The 15,481-nt window shown below is 33.6% G+C and overlaps 2 protein-coding genes across 3 annotated transcripts; both read left to right on the plus strand.

Moving 5' to 3' along the window:
* Nucleotides 1-1,349: 1,349 nt before the first annotated feature.
* BHLH121 (basic helix-loop-helix (bHLH) DNA-binding superfamily protein) lies at nucleotides 1,350-6,620 on the plus strand. Of its 2 annotated transcripts, none has more exons than XM_037636143.2 (5): nucleotides 1,350-1,656; nucleotides 3,240-3,352; nucleotides 5,128-5,255; nucleotides 5,338-5,817; nucleotides 5,931-6,620. In XM_037636143.2, the coding sequence occupies exons 1-5, from the start codon at nucleotides 1,553-1,555 to the stop codon at nucleotides 6,090-6,092; spliced, it is 987 nt and encodes a 328-aa protein (XP_037492071.1). In that variant the 5' UTR covers nucleotides 1,350-1,552; the 3' UTR covers nucleotides 6,093-6,620. The 2 variants fall into 2 exon arrangements, with proteins under 2 accessions (XP_037492071.1, XP_012084379.1); XM_012228989.4 differs by having other exon boundaries at nucleotides 1,354-1,650.
* Nucleotides 6,621-10,009: 3,389 nt separating this feature from the next.
* TIM (triosephosphate isomerase) lies at nucleotides 10,010-15,206 on the plus strand. The gene is made up of 9 exons (XM_012228993.4): nucleotides 10,010-10,324; nucleotides 10,543-10,569; nucleotides 10,966-11,035; nucleotides 11,338-11,461; nucleotides 12,888-12,972; nucleotides 13,686-13,818; nucleotides 13,926-14,099; nucleotides 14,809-14,891; nucleotides 15,017-15,206. The coding sequence occupies exons 1-9, from the start codon at nucleotides 10,112-10,114 to the stop codon at nucleotides 15,071-15,073; spliced, it is 966 nt and encodes a 321-aa protein (XP_012084383.1). The 5' UTR covers nucleotides 10,010-10,111; the 3' UTR covers nucleotides 15,074-15,206.
* Nucleotides 15,207-15,481: the final 275 nt, after the last annotated feature.

Below are 15,481 nucleotides of genomic sequence, written 5' to 3' on the forward strand. Positions count from 1 at the left end.
TATTTGACATTAACACTTTCATATTTATATAATCAACAAATAACTTTGACATTTATAAATTATTGGCCAGTACAATAAACGAGTCATTCCATCCAATTTAAGTTAAAATCACCATTAAAAAAGAAAAATCCCTAAGTTACCCCTCTCTCTCTCTTGGATACCCATCAACACCACTTGTCTTCTTTCATCTTCATCTCCTACCAAAGAATCAAATGAGCAGCAAAGATGGAGAAGCTTTGGAGATCCATTGTAAAAAAGTTCTTAGAATCAAGGAGAAACTTTGAGAGAGAAATGAACTTAGCTTTGCTTTCCTTATGATTGATTTAATAAGGCTTGTTTGGATCTCGATAATGTATTTACTTCTTTATCGTGAGATTTCAAGCTTTCAATACCACAATCTTCATTTGATGAGGCTTTTTTGCATTCTAAGGAGAACAAATATTTTTTGGAATTGAGTTGGATATGTTCATGAGTGAATCTCTGAGAGAACCTGTTTATTTTCCTACAAAATCTAGAAAAGCAGAGTAAAAACTAAAAACTCTTGATAAAAGTTATAAATGCAATAATTTTCTCGAGAAAATTTCATAATTTTTCTATAAATTTTTTGGCAAAATTAGTGTGAAAACAAATTTGAAACTTTCAATGGCGTAGGAAAATTAAGACCAAAATGTAAATCATTTATGTGAAAAATCAAAAAATAATCATAATTTATAAAAAGTCTCCTGCGGTAGATCTATATGCCAAATCCCTAATTTGAGCTTGAAATCAATTATTCAAAAGCTCTCACGTGCCTTAATATCACAACAAATGAAACACCAAATCAAAGAAATCAACGGAGAAGCAAAGGAAAAGATTAAACAAACCCTAACATTCAGTAGATCAATATCACCATTAAATAATAAAAAAAAGAGCAGTTTAGTGGGTTTTAATGGTACAGAGATTGATACAGAGATAAAAATGAATTGCTCTGATAGTGACGACGTGACAATTGAAAGGGAAGAAGGAAAATAAGACAGACCGATGATTTTGTTACACTCTTTTTTCTCCCTCTACATTTTTAATTTTTTTCTCCCTCTACATTTTTAATTAATAGTTAATATTGATTTTAATTTAAATGGAACGGAATGATTTATTTATTTAATGGATCAATAATTTAAGCACGTTAAAATTATTTATTGATTAAAAAAAAATAAAAGTATTAATATGACTATAATTTAAGGAATAAGAAGGCATTTTACCCTAAAAAATATTTGCGATTTTCTTTATGCCCTGAAGAATTTGGAAAATTATTCTTCAAGAAAATATATTGCATCAAAACAAACGGAGGCTCAGTTGTCAGTATTCTGTCAGCAGTTGGACACAAGGCAGAGAGGATAAGACAACGCATGCTTCAGATTTCCAAAACCATCACTTCCGCTAAAAAAAAAAAAAAAAAGAAAAGAAAAAAAATTTCAGGACTTTGCTATTTCTCTGATAGATACTCTCCCATCTTGCTTTAGACTGGAACGCAATAATGGACTAGCTAAAACATGACGCTCTCTACCCTCAGTCCATGCAAATGCAGCCCCCAAATCCACCCTTCAGTGATTTCCCTCAACAGCAATTGCCGCCTGACCCTTGCGTAGCGCCTCCCACTCGCTCTCAACCCAGGTCAAAGTTTGTCCTTCATCTTTTGGTTCTAGTCTACTAATTTGGTGATGTTCGAAGTTGAAGAATTCTTATTTTGTTGATGGGTTTTGGTTTTTGTATTAAATTGTTGCTTAATTCACTCTAGGTTTGAAGAAATTGAGGTGTTCTTTTTAATTAGATAAGTTATTTGATTTCAGAGCGCAATTGAATTTAATGTTGTTGATTAGATATCGATGATTTTCGGTCAAACTAGCTTTAAATCTTTGTTAGGTTTTGTTAAGTCTTTAATGTTAATTGAAAACAAATAAAATGAAGAGATGGATTATGCATCTTGCTGCAGGAGTATTTTCTTTCTGTGTCTTGTCTATTCTATTTGAACCCTCTATTTGCTTGACTAACAGATGTAGCATTTCAGCATGTAGTTCCACTGCTTCCTTTAACAACACTTCTTGTAATAAAGGTAATTTAAATTATATAATTTAGAACAAAGCTGCATAAATCAATTTTAGTTAAAACCGTGGGATGTCCAAAGTTATAATGTTCATATGGTTTACGGTCTGTTTGGTGTGAATGAACTCAAAATGTGAAATTCATTTGTAAATGAATTTTCCATGTTTGGAATAAATTCAAAAGTTTAAAATTCATTTGCTCTTTATTCTTAAAATACCCTTGGCATAATAATTTAGGGAGCTAGGAAGATGAAGAGTTTTGTCATAAAATTTTGGGTTGTTTAAGTTTGTGAAATTCATTTAGAAATTCTGCATTTTTTAGTAGAATTTGGTTTAGTTATATTCAAATCCAGAAAACTCAATTCGTAGAATTTAATTTTTCATTTTTTTCCCATACGAAACACAAAAACTATGATTTATAAATGAATTTCACAAAATTTTGTGGCATTCATTATTCCAAAAAGGGGTTAGTTTCACAAATAAAGTAATTTCTCAACAATTGAACACAAAAATTTTACAGAATAAAGAGCATACCTCTAAAAGAAAACTTATCGCTTAGAATCAAATGTGTGCAGTTGATAGAAGCCTTGTGATGTGGAAGTGTAGCCAAAATCTAAGTGAGAACCTATTCAAACATTCAGAAAAAACACGAAAGAAAACTTAGAACTCAGATCACACAAAGTTTTAGAGTTATGAAAGTTCTATATAAATAACAACATGATATAATATTATTTTAGATAAAATTGTTTTTGTAATAATATTCTTTAGTTATATTCATATTCTATTTTGAATTAAAATTATCCTGCATTATATATATATATATATATATATATATAGTTGTTTTACAGTTTTAATGGCCTTGTAAGTTATTATACCCACATTTACTCACAAAACGAAAGTAATTTTTGAATGTGCTATATAAAATGAAACCATAAATAACAGCCCGGATAGAGCACAATGGAGAATAGCGGAATGCTTACAAATAAAGTTATGCTTAATTAATTACTTTTTGGTGTAGCCTTGGATGTGCTTATTCTTGAGTTAAGATGGTGAAGTGTGCACAACTGTGGTTTTCAGTTTTCAGTTCTTGTTCTTGAGATGGATTACTCACTCTTTTGAGATGCTACTATGTCTAATTGATCGTTTTACCCTTTTGGGCAGTCAAAGGCCTGAATCTGAGGTTAAGGATGCAAGGAAAGTTCTGAAGGCTGACCGTGAGAAGTTGAGGAGGGATCGACTAAATGAGCAATTTATTGAGTTGGGAAATGCGTTAGGTAAAACATGATGAATTCAAATGATTTTATTTAAAATTATTTGTTCAGAACTTTGTTCGTTCCTCCCCTTTTGGGTGACATTTACAACAACAACAACTACAACTACAATTTAGCTTTAATCTCAAATTAGTTAGGCAACGATAGCAAGGGAGACTTAATCCTAGATTAATTGGAATCTGCTAAATGGATCTTTTGCCTCCATTCTGTTTTGTAAGTAAGGAGACTTAATCCTAAATTAATTGGAATCTGCTAAATGGATCTTTTGTCTCCATTTTGTTTTGTTTGTGGCTAGATTTTCATTAATCCCAAGAGATAGTAAATCTTTTGCTATCACCTCTCTCCATGTGGTTCTAGGTCTACCTCCTCCCCTTTTAGCACCCTTTACCACCAAAGTATCAAATTTACAAAATGGGTCATAGGAGGAACCACATGGCCAAACCATTGCAGGCATTCTTCCCTCATCTTATCTCCGGCTTCTGCTATTTGTATCTTTTGCCGAATGTGGTCATTTTTAATTTTATCCAACCTTATGTGGCTACACATCCATCTCAATATACGCATCTATGCAATATTCATCTTATGGACATGCTGGGCATCCGGTGTGCAACAGTCTCTCCCATATAGCATTGCTGGTGTCACTGCTGTCTTGTAAAACTCACCTTTCACCTTGTTTGGTATCTTCCTATCACATATCACAGCTTAACCTAAAACCCTTGCTCTTGAGAGTGCTTCTTCATAATTCAAACTTTTTGTTTAATTCTTTACTTGTTTCATCAATTTGGACAATATCATCTTTGAATAACATGCATCAGAGAACCTCATCTCATATGCTACAGATTATCTCATCCATTACTAGAGTATATGGGCTCAAAGCAGATCCTTGATGTAGCCCAACATTTATGGGAAACTCCTCTGTATCCTGTCCAAATGTTCTCACACTTGAGTTGTGACTGTGTTATCATACATATCCTTAATTGCATTAATATAATTGACATGAACCCCTTTTCTCCAAATCTCACCAAAGCACTTTTCTCGGCACCATGTCGTAAACCTTTTCCAAATCAGTGAACACTATATGTAGATCCTTCTTCTTTTCCCTATAAATTTTCACCTGTCTTCTTAGTAGGAAAATAGCCTCTGTTGTAAATCCCCCTAGTGTAAAACCAAACTGGTTCTCCAACACTTTTGTTACTCTGTGTCTATGTTCTATTACTCTTTTCAAAACTCCATGATCTATGACTTCATGCAGTTGTTACTACTGTAAAATGGCATGTCAGAGTGTCATTTTATTAGCGTTGCTATACATTTGTAAGGTCAGGTTTGATTCAGGTAACTAAAAGAAATGAATTCTTATATTTCAGAGTTCAGACACATTTCTTCTATTTGGTGATGAGAACACCTTGTTTTGCAAAATAATTTGAATGATTACTGGAATGGGGGCTTAATCGGTGGTCTACACAAGTTCGTGGTACAGTTTAAGTGATTGTGAAGTTTTATTTTATTTGCTTCTTGGCACTGGACTGCAGTAATTAGCTCAATTAGCTTGAGGAGTTCTATTTGATGTCTTGTCTACTGCTTTATCCATTCCCTTTCTTTATGTAAATGGAAACTGTGTTGAATAGAATGGTTCTTTGAGGTTATGAAAAGAGTTGTCTTTGTTTTTTTAGGATAACAAAGTATCAATATCAGCTAATTATAACTGGAGTAGATTATTAGCACTTTATTATTTTTATAAAAGTTTTGGTGTCCATATTTATGCGATTCTCAAAATGCAGATCCAGATAGACCCAAAAATGACAAAGCAACCATTCTGGCTGATACAATTCAACTGTTAAAGGATTTGACATCTCAAGTCAACAAACTCAAGGCGGAGTACACTACATTGACTGAAGAATCTCGTGAGGTGATTTTTTAATCTCTTTCACTTTGATAAGGATGCTGAAATGCACTAGGATACATAATTATGATTTTCTGTTTGCAAACAGTTGACACAAGAGAAAAATGACCTCAGAGAAGAGAAGGCGTCTCTCAAATCTGACATTGAGAATCTTAATATTCAGTATCAGCAAAGACTCAGGTCTACATACCCATGGGTTGCTATGGATCACTCGGTTGTTATGGCCCCAACTTCTTATCCCTACCCTATGCCAGTAACAATACCTCCAGGGCCAATTCCATTGCATCCGTCCATGCAACCATACCCTTTCTTCGGAAATCAGAATCCTGCAGTTATCCACAATCCATGTTCAACTTTTGTTCCATATGTGACCCCTAACACCTTGGTTGATCAGCAGTCTACCCAACGTGCATCTTCATTTGCACAGCCTGCCAGTGGATCCCATGTTTCAGGAAAACAAGATTCCAAGATTAAATTGTCGGGGGAGAGCAAGGTTGGAAAAAGTTTGGACTCAAATGACGTTACAACAGAGTTGGAGTTGAAGACTCCAGGATCTATGACAGATCAGGTAGGTTATAGACTTTTAGGTTTCTTTGGGAGAGACATGAAGTAACGGAACCATTATTTGAGGTAATTTTCATTTAAATACCAAATTAAAGTAAATGTAATTTGTTTTTGTAGGATTTATCCTCGGGACACAAAAAGTCCAAAAAATCTCCAGGGAAGGAAAATAGTGTTACAGAAGGGAGTTGTTCAAGTAGGTGTTCTTCAGCTCGCAGTGTCCAGGATAGCTCATCCACTAGCATAGTTGGTAGCACAAAGGCAGATGACTTAGGCCAGTGAAAGATGGATAAATGGCAATCCAGGTTATTTCAAAGTTTTCCTTATTACTTTTGTTTCTTTCCTGGAATCGTCCAGTCGGTTGAGTATTGGATTTGTCTTCAATTGAATCATTGTTATTTGAGTAGCCTGGATGCCTCTGCTAAAATAAGCTAACCTTGTTTAATTTTTCTGGGCATTTATATGCATGAAAATGGTAGATAGGATCTCCATTAATGTTTGCTTATGTGGACCAGAACTACAGTTGCTAATTTATACAAGAGCTTGTGTTAAGTACTGTTGACATGCAAGACTCGACAACGGAATTTTTAGGGATTGAAGCAGAAAAGAGAGAGGCAGAGATAGAAAGAAGAATTCGAAGAGAGAGAAATATTATTGTATTACGAATGATGATACTTACTACAGCTCATTATAACATTGATGTGCTTAAGCCAACTGAGCACAACTAACCAATCAATTACAAGTAATCTGCCGAATCAGCTATCTACTAACAATTATGAAATTCAATCAAATTTCATTTTCATAGAAAAAGTCTCATATAATTTACAATAAGTTTTTTATTTATTTCAAGCAAGTTCTAACAGCTTGTTGATGAGGCTGGCAAGCCTGGCATTAGATTTGCCTACAATAAGCTATATGTGAACATTAGAGCATTGGAATATATAACATTTAGTGAACACTAACCTTGATGTTTGATGAATATGTACTATCTTGTACTAAAAATAGTCCTGTTAGATGAGACCTACCAGTAGGGATAAAACTCCTTGACATTGGAGGTGAACTAAAGAGAGGTTGGATATCAAATGTACATGGGTAAATTTCTCTTTCAATTTAATTTTCTTCTGATATGTTATCACACTTGCACAAACTTTGACAAAGTGTCGCACAAATTGGTCTGATATTTCTTTAATGTTCTGTTATCAGTTGGCATATGCATGTCTTTTGGGGGGGGGGGGGGGGGGGGGAATCAGTTGAGAGGCAGTTGTCATTTTTTGCATAAATGGTAATATAACGTCTTTTAGTTCGAGTCACGATATTAGGTTCTGAACAAGGGTAGCAATGACTGTGATGACAGCCAAAGAACTTGAATGTCGAAAAGACAGGCTGCGGTGGGGCCGTGCAAATGGGCAAACAATGGCCAGATGCATAAAGCGAATGTTTGTTAAGGGCAATGAGCGAGGATAAAGAGCCTAGTGGACGATACTGTTATAATGGTATTTTGTAGATTTTGAAGTTGAGAGTAAGTTCTGTTATAAAAAAAGAAAGAAAAGATCTTGAGAGTTGAGGGAGACTGCAGAATTTGTTATAGCATCAACGTACAGTGATTGCATACCCACCTCATGCAGATGATAAAATATTGGCTTGCTTTGCTGGTGGTTGAGATTGAATATCCATTCACTTTGCAGTATTTTTGCCTTTCACCTTTAACCAAATGAAAAGAATACTTGTGTTGTAACTTCCTAAGGCTTTTAAGTAGTACATCTCATTTCGTTGATCGAGCCTGTTCAATTGCATCCTATGATGCCAATGAAGCGCCTAGTGGCTAATGTCAGGAGTTCAACTCTTATCCCACCACCATTTATCTTGTAATATCATTGAAGATCATTTCATTGGGTTCTCAATTATAATCGGAGTAATTGCTGTTTTTTTTTTTTTTTTTTTAAAAAAAATTTCATAGTATGATAATAATTTAATATTCTAAAATCAGGGTTATGCCTCAAATAAAGGTAAATTTCAGATTGTTTTGGTATTATTTGATTTTTATTTTTTGAAAAGGCGGGTGGTGTTGGAAAATCGTTAAAGTTATTACCATGTAATGTCTATAATATCTTTTGACAAAAAATAAAAAAATTGTGTTAATATAAATTATTGACATAATTTAAATTTAAAATGGACAGGATCTGAACTTTGGATTTCAATTATATAAAAAATATTATAAAATTTTAATATATGACAGAAGTAATAAATATTAAATCCTAAGGATAAAGGATATATATATATTTATATATTTCTTGAGTACTGGGGTGGGGGAGGGGAGGGGAGGGGTGGGCTATGCAATGGCTCTGGCCAAGCGGTCAACGAAGATAGGCGCGGCAAATGATCACTAAAATTAAAAATATATATATATAAGCTAAATTGTGATTTGAAAATTGTTATTTACCGATTATTAAAATTAAAATATTTACTGAGTGGCCTAAAATCCTCTACCCTTAGCACCTCCTAGTTCTAAAAACAAAATAAAATATTTGCTGGTCTTCGCAGCAGGCTTTGAAAGTCCAAAATAGCTATTGTAAACAAAAGAATTCCATTGATGAGTTCTATAAGTTAGGTGAATTGTCTAATAAAATAATTAATCAACCAACAAGCAATCCTTCACTCTTAAGACTTGCTGATGGATTAGACCTTTTGCTGAGGAAATTTATATCCACACTGTCGTATAAATTTCACTTCTAGTCAAGGCATGGACAAGATTCTCAAATAGGTAAGATTGATTTTGGAATGATTTTTCTTTAATTATAAATTGTGAAACGAATTGAACTTTAGCTCATACTTAATTATTTAAAGTGAGACAAATTTTAAATTTTAATTCAGATTTTTAAATCTATCGATTAATTAAAGAATGGTGGAAAAGAGTGTTGAACTCGAAACATTTTAATTTTGAATACCTCCACCTTATAATAATAACTACAATATCCTACCATTTCTTTGAAACTGTCTTAATTTTAATTTCAAAGAGCTCCTCAACGGCTTCATTTATAGTTTACTAGGGTTATCTTATAAGTAAATTTACCCAAATAAAATTGAAAATAAGAGAACCTAAAATTGAAGTTATGTGCGTCACAAGTTATGCTGAATCTGGGTTTTCTAAAACAAGTGAGACCTGATAGATAAAGTTATCCACGTGTTCGGTCCTCAAGGCTCATCACCACAGATTCCAGTTAGATCCACCCCACTTTATCTATATCCTTTCATTTTATTCATGAAACCACGTGGCAGAAGGAAAGGCGCTCATTTTTTTATACTCATCGGCGACAAACTGACAAGCGCAGCTATAAATACTTTAGAAACGACGACGTAAAGTCACTAATCCCCTTTTTGTCTTCCGCACCGGAAAGGTCTCTACTTAGTCTTCGCCAAATGTTCTTGCTGTTGAAAGGCAGCGAGCCAACCACAGTTACAACTGTAAAAACTAGATTCTTTTATCAGATTAATTTGCTTAGCCCAGCGCCTTCCAGGGGCGTGAGATACAAGTCCTGAATTTTCTAAAAAAGGAAGAAAATCTCTAATTTTATCTCGAGCGGACATGCAATGCAACAATTTAAGAATGCCAAGACGAGAGGACTTTCATATGCTGTAATAACTTTTGCAGCACCAATTTACTTTTTTTTATAAAAAATTACCATTTTTCCTAATAATAAATTCGATACGATTCTTTTTTTGCCAATGAATCCCTTTTTTTTTTAATAATTATCGAAATTAAATAAAAGTTAACAATGAATTAAAAACCTCCTATAAGGGCTTCTATCTTGATACAATGATATTTTAAGTATACATTAATTTTTATTTTTATATTAAAAGCAATATTTTTGATAATTGATAGAAATGAGTAGAATTTAGAATCTTAACCAAATATTAATATTTTCCTATTAATAATTATATTTTTTGGAAATATCCAATTTAAGTACATTGAAGTAGTGTTATATGATATAAATAAATTAAAAAAATATCATATTGATATTTATTTATTTTCCCTTTTGTTTTCTGAAGTTTTACTATTAAATTTCAGAAAACAAAAAATGTGAAATGAAAATTTCAAGCTGGTAGGTGAAAGTCTGTCTTGGATCGTGCGTTTGACGCGCGGGAGACTCGCTTGAAACCATTTAACTAACCTTGCAACTTTCGATAACCCATAATAACACAGAGAACGAAACAAACGCAACAACAACACCACAGCTTCAAAGCAAGCGGTAGAGAAAATAAAAAACAATAGTCAAAAGGCCAAACAACTCTTCTCTATAGCCATGGCCATGCTTTCTACCTCACTCGCCGGTCCCAAATCTTCTTATTGCGCTGCCCCTCAGTTCTCCGGTCTCCGCCGATCATGCCCTAAGCTTGAAAGCACTAACTCTCACTCTCTCTCTCAATCTTTTCTCCGTCATTTCAATTCTCAACTTCGCGTTCCTTCTTCTCGCAAACCTTCCGGACACGTCGTGGCCATGGCCGGCACCGGAACGGTACATTTCGTAGTCCTTCTTCTGCAATGTGTCTTCCAGATCTGTTTCAATCCATTTAAATATTGTTTTTCTAATTTCGTCTTTTTCCTGTTTGGTTTTCGGGTTTTTTTTGTTTTAATTTGTTTGTATATTTTATTTATTTATTTTGCTTAAATACTAACTGATAAGCAACAGATATTTGCAAGGTTGTTTAATATTTCTCATTTTTCTACTTGCAGTTCTTTGTTGGAGGGAATTGGAAGTGTGTAAGTTACTCTTTTCCTTATTGATTTTATTAATTTTTGTGTTTTTTCTCATGGGTTTTGTACTTTATACTGTTATTGGTTTATTTTGTTGGCTAATGAGTAATGAATTCATTAATGGGAAATGGAAATGACACCTATTCAATAGAAGTTGAGTATAGGATTCATATGGACAGGACATGTTATAGACAAGAAATGCACCTTTGTTTGAAGGTCTTTTGGGTTTCCCATTTTCATTAGCATTTTCTGTTCGTTATCAGATGCTGCAGATGCATACCTATTATATCCTTTCTTTGTTTTTTTTTTTTTTTTTTTTTTTTTTTTTTTTTTGTTTTTTCTCTCTCCTTTTTTTGTTTTTTCGTTTTCTTCTTATTTATTTCCATTTTGATTTCTTTCCAGAATGGGACAAAAGAATCTATCACTAAGCTTGTTTCTGACTTGAATGATGCAAAGTTGGAGGCTGATGTTGGTGAGAGAATATTTTTCTTACCTTGTGCTGTCTCATTTTCTGGTTTCCATAAAATTTGCTACTTTATGAGTGGTCTCATTTTGTTGTCTTAGCTTGATATCCAAAATTGTATTTCAAGTTTGATTGTTTAATGTTCAACCTGATGGCGACATTTTTACGGCTACAAATCCCTGCTCTTTTATCCAGATGGAGAAGAGACGTTTATATGTGGAACTTTATCCCTATTTGTTCTTGCTTTTAGAAAACAGTTAGTCTAAGTGTTACAGGGTTCTTACTTCTGATTCTTACTGTGAATTGGGCAGATGTTGTTGTCGCACCTCCTTTTGTTTATATCGATCAGGTGAAGTCTTCATTAACAGATAGAATTGAGATATCTGGTCAAAACTCTTGGGTTAGCAAAGGAGGGGCCTTCACAGGAGAAATCAGGTTGGTGTCTCATTCTTTTTATATTGTTGTCATCTTTTTTCATGATCCTTCACATAGTTTTGGCATTGCACACATGAAAGTTTTGATGTATACTTGGTAAAACATTGAACTTCTTGTGCTTGCATTTGTTTTGTCTAGTTCCTTGATTGCAGTTCTTTCATTAATTTCTTGGATGTCCATAACTTAGGATCCTTTCTTTGCAATTTATTTTGGATTATTCTGTATTAGGCTTAATGAACTAGGGTTATTCTCTTGTAATATATGGGGGCTCTGTAGTCTCTGTTGTTGCTTGTTTGGGATGAAAATGCTACTCTATTTGTTGTAAAAGTGTCTATAGTTTGGTTATAATATCTAATATTTTTCTTTTTGCAAATTATCAACACTAATTCAATTAATAAAGACTAACAAAATTAAATTGATGATTCCATAAAAGATTCTATTGTTTATCTGTGGCTCAAGAAAATTTTTATTTATTGCATTAGACTATATCTTAAACAAACTCGAAATCATGGTTAAACCAATTAATCCAACCTGACCTTTTCTAATGAAATTATACATGAATTTAAAAGGATATTAAACTTGGGGATTATGCTCTTTTTATAGTAATCATGATCTCATATATGAAGACACTCTATTGATAGCTGGGTCAGTTAAACAATGCCACTTCTTGCTGAAATTCCTAACATTTTGCTGCAGGAGGCCAATCTTTTAAAGCAAAATCCTTTGCCTTGTCTCTCAAGTTCTGAACTCTCATTTACTTTATCCTTTGTGCTGTCAAAAGTTAAATAACATGGAAATTTTATGTTGCTGTTCTTCCTAATTTTAAGCATGAATTATATCTCATTCTAATATTTGCCTTGGTCATATTAGATCTAAGAAATTCAAATTTCATTAAATTTTGATTGCATGAACCAATGGTGGTCACACACATTATTGTTTCCAAGTTATTCTCTTGCAACTTAGACTTATATGAGGGCTTTCTATCAATTGTTAGAGTTGGACGAGAAGTTCCATCCCTTACTTTTGCAAAAGCCACTCTTTTCCTGTTAAATCTAGATTCTTTTCCAAGTATAAGTATGGCTAAATAAAAATCCTTAAAAACTAATCTTATTGTACGTAGACTACAAGCAGTGATTTGTAATATATTTCAAGTGCGATCATATTTCACTCTATTAATTCCCCTGTGCTTTAGCTTTTTTAAGGCTATACATATGCGGAAAAGATAACCCACCTATGTGGTGTGTACTCACTATGGCCACTTGGCTAGAAGGTAAGGGGAGGGAGAGAGAGAGAGAGAGAGAGAGAGAGAAGACATGGGATATTGAAGTTAGATCTAGGAGTTTGTCTATTGTTAATCCATTATGAAGCTTCTCAACTGTTGTTCTTCTCCTGGTCTTCCTTATAATTCTCATACTTTGTTTTGCAGTGTGGAACAACTGAAAGATATTGGCTGCAAGTGGGTTATTCTTGGGCATTCTGAGCGCAGGCATATAATTGGTGAAAAAGATGAGGTGCAAATAGGATAGAAATGTTTTTTTGAATGGTTTCAAGGAGTAAATAGTACTTGTACTTGCAGCTTAATTTCATTTTCACTGAATTTCAACAATGCTTCTGGAATTTAATTTGTAAAGCGGGATCACTATTTGATTTCATTCCATTAATATCACCCTTGCTAGATTTTGGTAGAAATTCCAGCCAGATCTTTTGACGTGACATCCTAGTAAAATTTTTTCTAGGATAGCTCTACAATTAAAAAATAGGCTATGTGAAGTGAAGCATGTCTACCGTGACGCCAATTTCTCTGCGGATTTCCTTTCTAAAGTTGTTGCTACTTATCCTTTTGGTACTCACGTTCTCTCGTCACCTCCTCCTGGCTTGGATTCATGGCTGCTTCATGACTCTGTTGGTGTTGCTCACTCTAGAATGTGTTTGCTTCCTTAGAGCTTACCCTCCCCTTGTATTACCAGAAAAAAAAAAAAAAAAAAAGGAAAATAGGCTATGTGATTTTCTTGTTTAGCTAGCGCAATTAAATTTGGTTGAATCTCTGGTTGAATTTGGTGATTGTGACCTGTTGAAACAAAATCAAAGTTGAGTGATTTTGCTATTCCAAATTGAAGTTCGGTGACCATGTTAAAGTGATAAGTTCAGTTGGGATGAAACAAGCTCTGATTTGCTAACTGTTTTGATTTACTTAGAACTTGAACTGAAGTTTTACTGTCTCCAGTTTATAGGAAAAAAGGCTGCTTATGCCTTGAGCGAGGGCCTCGGGGTGATAGCTTGTATCGGTGAACTGTTAGAAGAAAGAGAGGCAGGAAAAACCTTTGATGTTTGTTTTCAGCAATTGAAGGCCTATGCAGGTAATTGCTTAATTTTATTTCTCCTAAAATACAAGGTAAATAATAAATTACATTAAAGAGAAGAACTTTTTCCTGACACCACTGAAATCATTATTTGTATTCTGTAGATGCTGTACCCAGTTGGGATAAAATAGTTATTGCATATGAGCCTGTATGGGCTATTGGGACTGGTAAAGTGGCCACACCACAGCAAGCTCAGGAAGTTCATGTGGCTCTTCGTGATTGGCTTAAGAAGAATGTCTCGGAAGCAGTTGCATCAAAAACACGGATCATCTATGGAGGTACTTTCACATCTTTGTTGAGAAACAGGGTTTTGCCTTCATGATGTTTAGCCTGAATAAACTGTGAAGCATATACTTGACACACACATGAATATTCTTTCAACAAAAGGGTCATGTTTGAATTGATTTGCTCTAATTGAAAATGTAATGTAATTCTTGAAATAAAATCCCATTTTTTGGTTTTGTCTAAGAGGATTCTAATTTTTTTAACATTTAAATAATTTGAATTTATGTTTATACGATATCTATTCTTAATGTAACCAATAAGTTTATTTATTTAAAAGTTAAATATGAAAAAGAATTATTTAGATTTAGACATTCCATTATATTTCCAAGGTGAATGAAACATGAGGCAGAATTGTACCTGAAGCTTTTGAGTTCAATTGGTTAATGTTTGATGTTGCGAGTTGGAGACTGGCCATTTCTGGGTGTTTCATCAGCTGTTATCATATAGTTATAGTAATGATTTGATGCTAAACTGTTTCTTGGTCTGAATGTGTCAGTCGTATAAAGGCCTTGTTTGCTAGAAGTGAATCACACAAAAAATTTTCCAAATTCATTTCAAATTCTATGTTTTCATGTATGGTATGAAAGAAAATGGTCATTTGTAAATGAACTTTATATGTCAAATTCATTTATACATTATGTTGTTCCGTATCTTGTTAGCTGTTGTTGCTTATAATCTAATGCATTTGAGTTCCCCTTTCAGGATCTGTAAATGGAGGTAATTGTGCTGAACTTGCAAAGCAAGAAGATATTGATGGTTTTCTTGTTGGAGGTGCATCCTTAAAGGTATATTCCCGCCATTAACTTTTTGTTTCAAGATTGTAGAAATATTTTTGCTCTGCTTGTGCAAGGCCTAAATAAACTTGTTGACACTAGCATTGATTACTAAAATATAATTTATTGTGATGCAGGGCCCTGAATTTGCAACCATTGTCAATTCTGTAACATCCAAGAAAGTTGCTGCTTGATTATGTAGATTGGTCTTGGTTATACGGGCAAATAAGGGGCAAAAAGAGGATTCTTCAGTTTGAAGCTTACCATGAGCTAGTCTAATTGAATGGAGTTTTGATTATTTATCCATTTCTTTTTTCGTTTTTCCTTCCTAGAAAGAAAATGGTTCTTCGCTTGTCCTTGTTTTAAAAATAATTACAGTAAGAATGTATCAGATTAAAAAGAATTAATGTAACAATGTATCATGTTGATGTGCCATAATCTCAATGAAGCCCCGTCTTTTTATCATGCTGTCTTTAGCTTGTGCAAGTGCTCACTGCCTATTTTTAGTATCAGATAACAAGAGGAAGGTTATGACAAAAAATAATGTCTCAAAAAAATACTACTACTAGTATTGTGATTTGCAAACTTACTAGAAAATTAAT

Source organism: Jatropha curcas, chromosome 1 (assembly GCF_041381405.1).
Source record: "Jatropha curcas cultivar XTBG-Jc1 chromosome 1, XTBG_Jcur_1.0, whole genome shotgun sequence".
NCBI classification, from domain to species: Eukaryota; Viridiplantae; Streptophyta; class Magnoliopsida; order Malpighiales; family Euphorbiaceae; genus Jatropha; species Jatropha curcas.

Bases quoted from the DNA above. Each gene is read 5' to 3' on its own strand.
- TIM (XM_012228993.4), top strand. From the start codon at position 10,112: ATGGCCATGCTTTCTACCTCACTCGCCGGTCCCAAATCTTCTTATTGC. The intron at 11,462-12,887 runs GTTGGTGTCTCA...TTTGTTTTGCAG, and splicing joins GCCTTCACAGGAGAAATCAG to TGTGGAACAACTGAAAGATA. The intron at 12,973-13,685 runs GTGCAAATAGGA...TACTGTCTCCAG, and splicing joins TAATTGGTGAAAAAGATGAG to TTTATAGGAAAAAAGGCTGC.
- BHLH121 (XM_037636143.2), top strand. From the start codon at position 1,553: ATGCAAATGCAGCCCCCAAATCCACCCTTCAGTGATTTCCCTCAACAG. The intron at 3,353-5,127 runs GTAAAACATGAT...CTCAAAATGCAG, and splicing joins TGAGTTGGGAAATGCGTTAG to ATCCAGATAGACCCAAAAAT. The intron at 5,256-5,337 runs GTGATTTTTTAA...GTTTGCAAACAG, and splicing joins TGACTGAAGAATCTCGTGAG to TTGACACAAGAGAAAAATGA.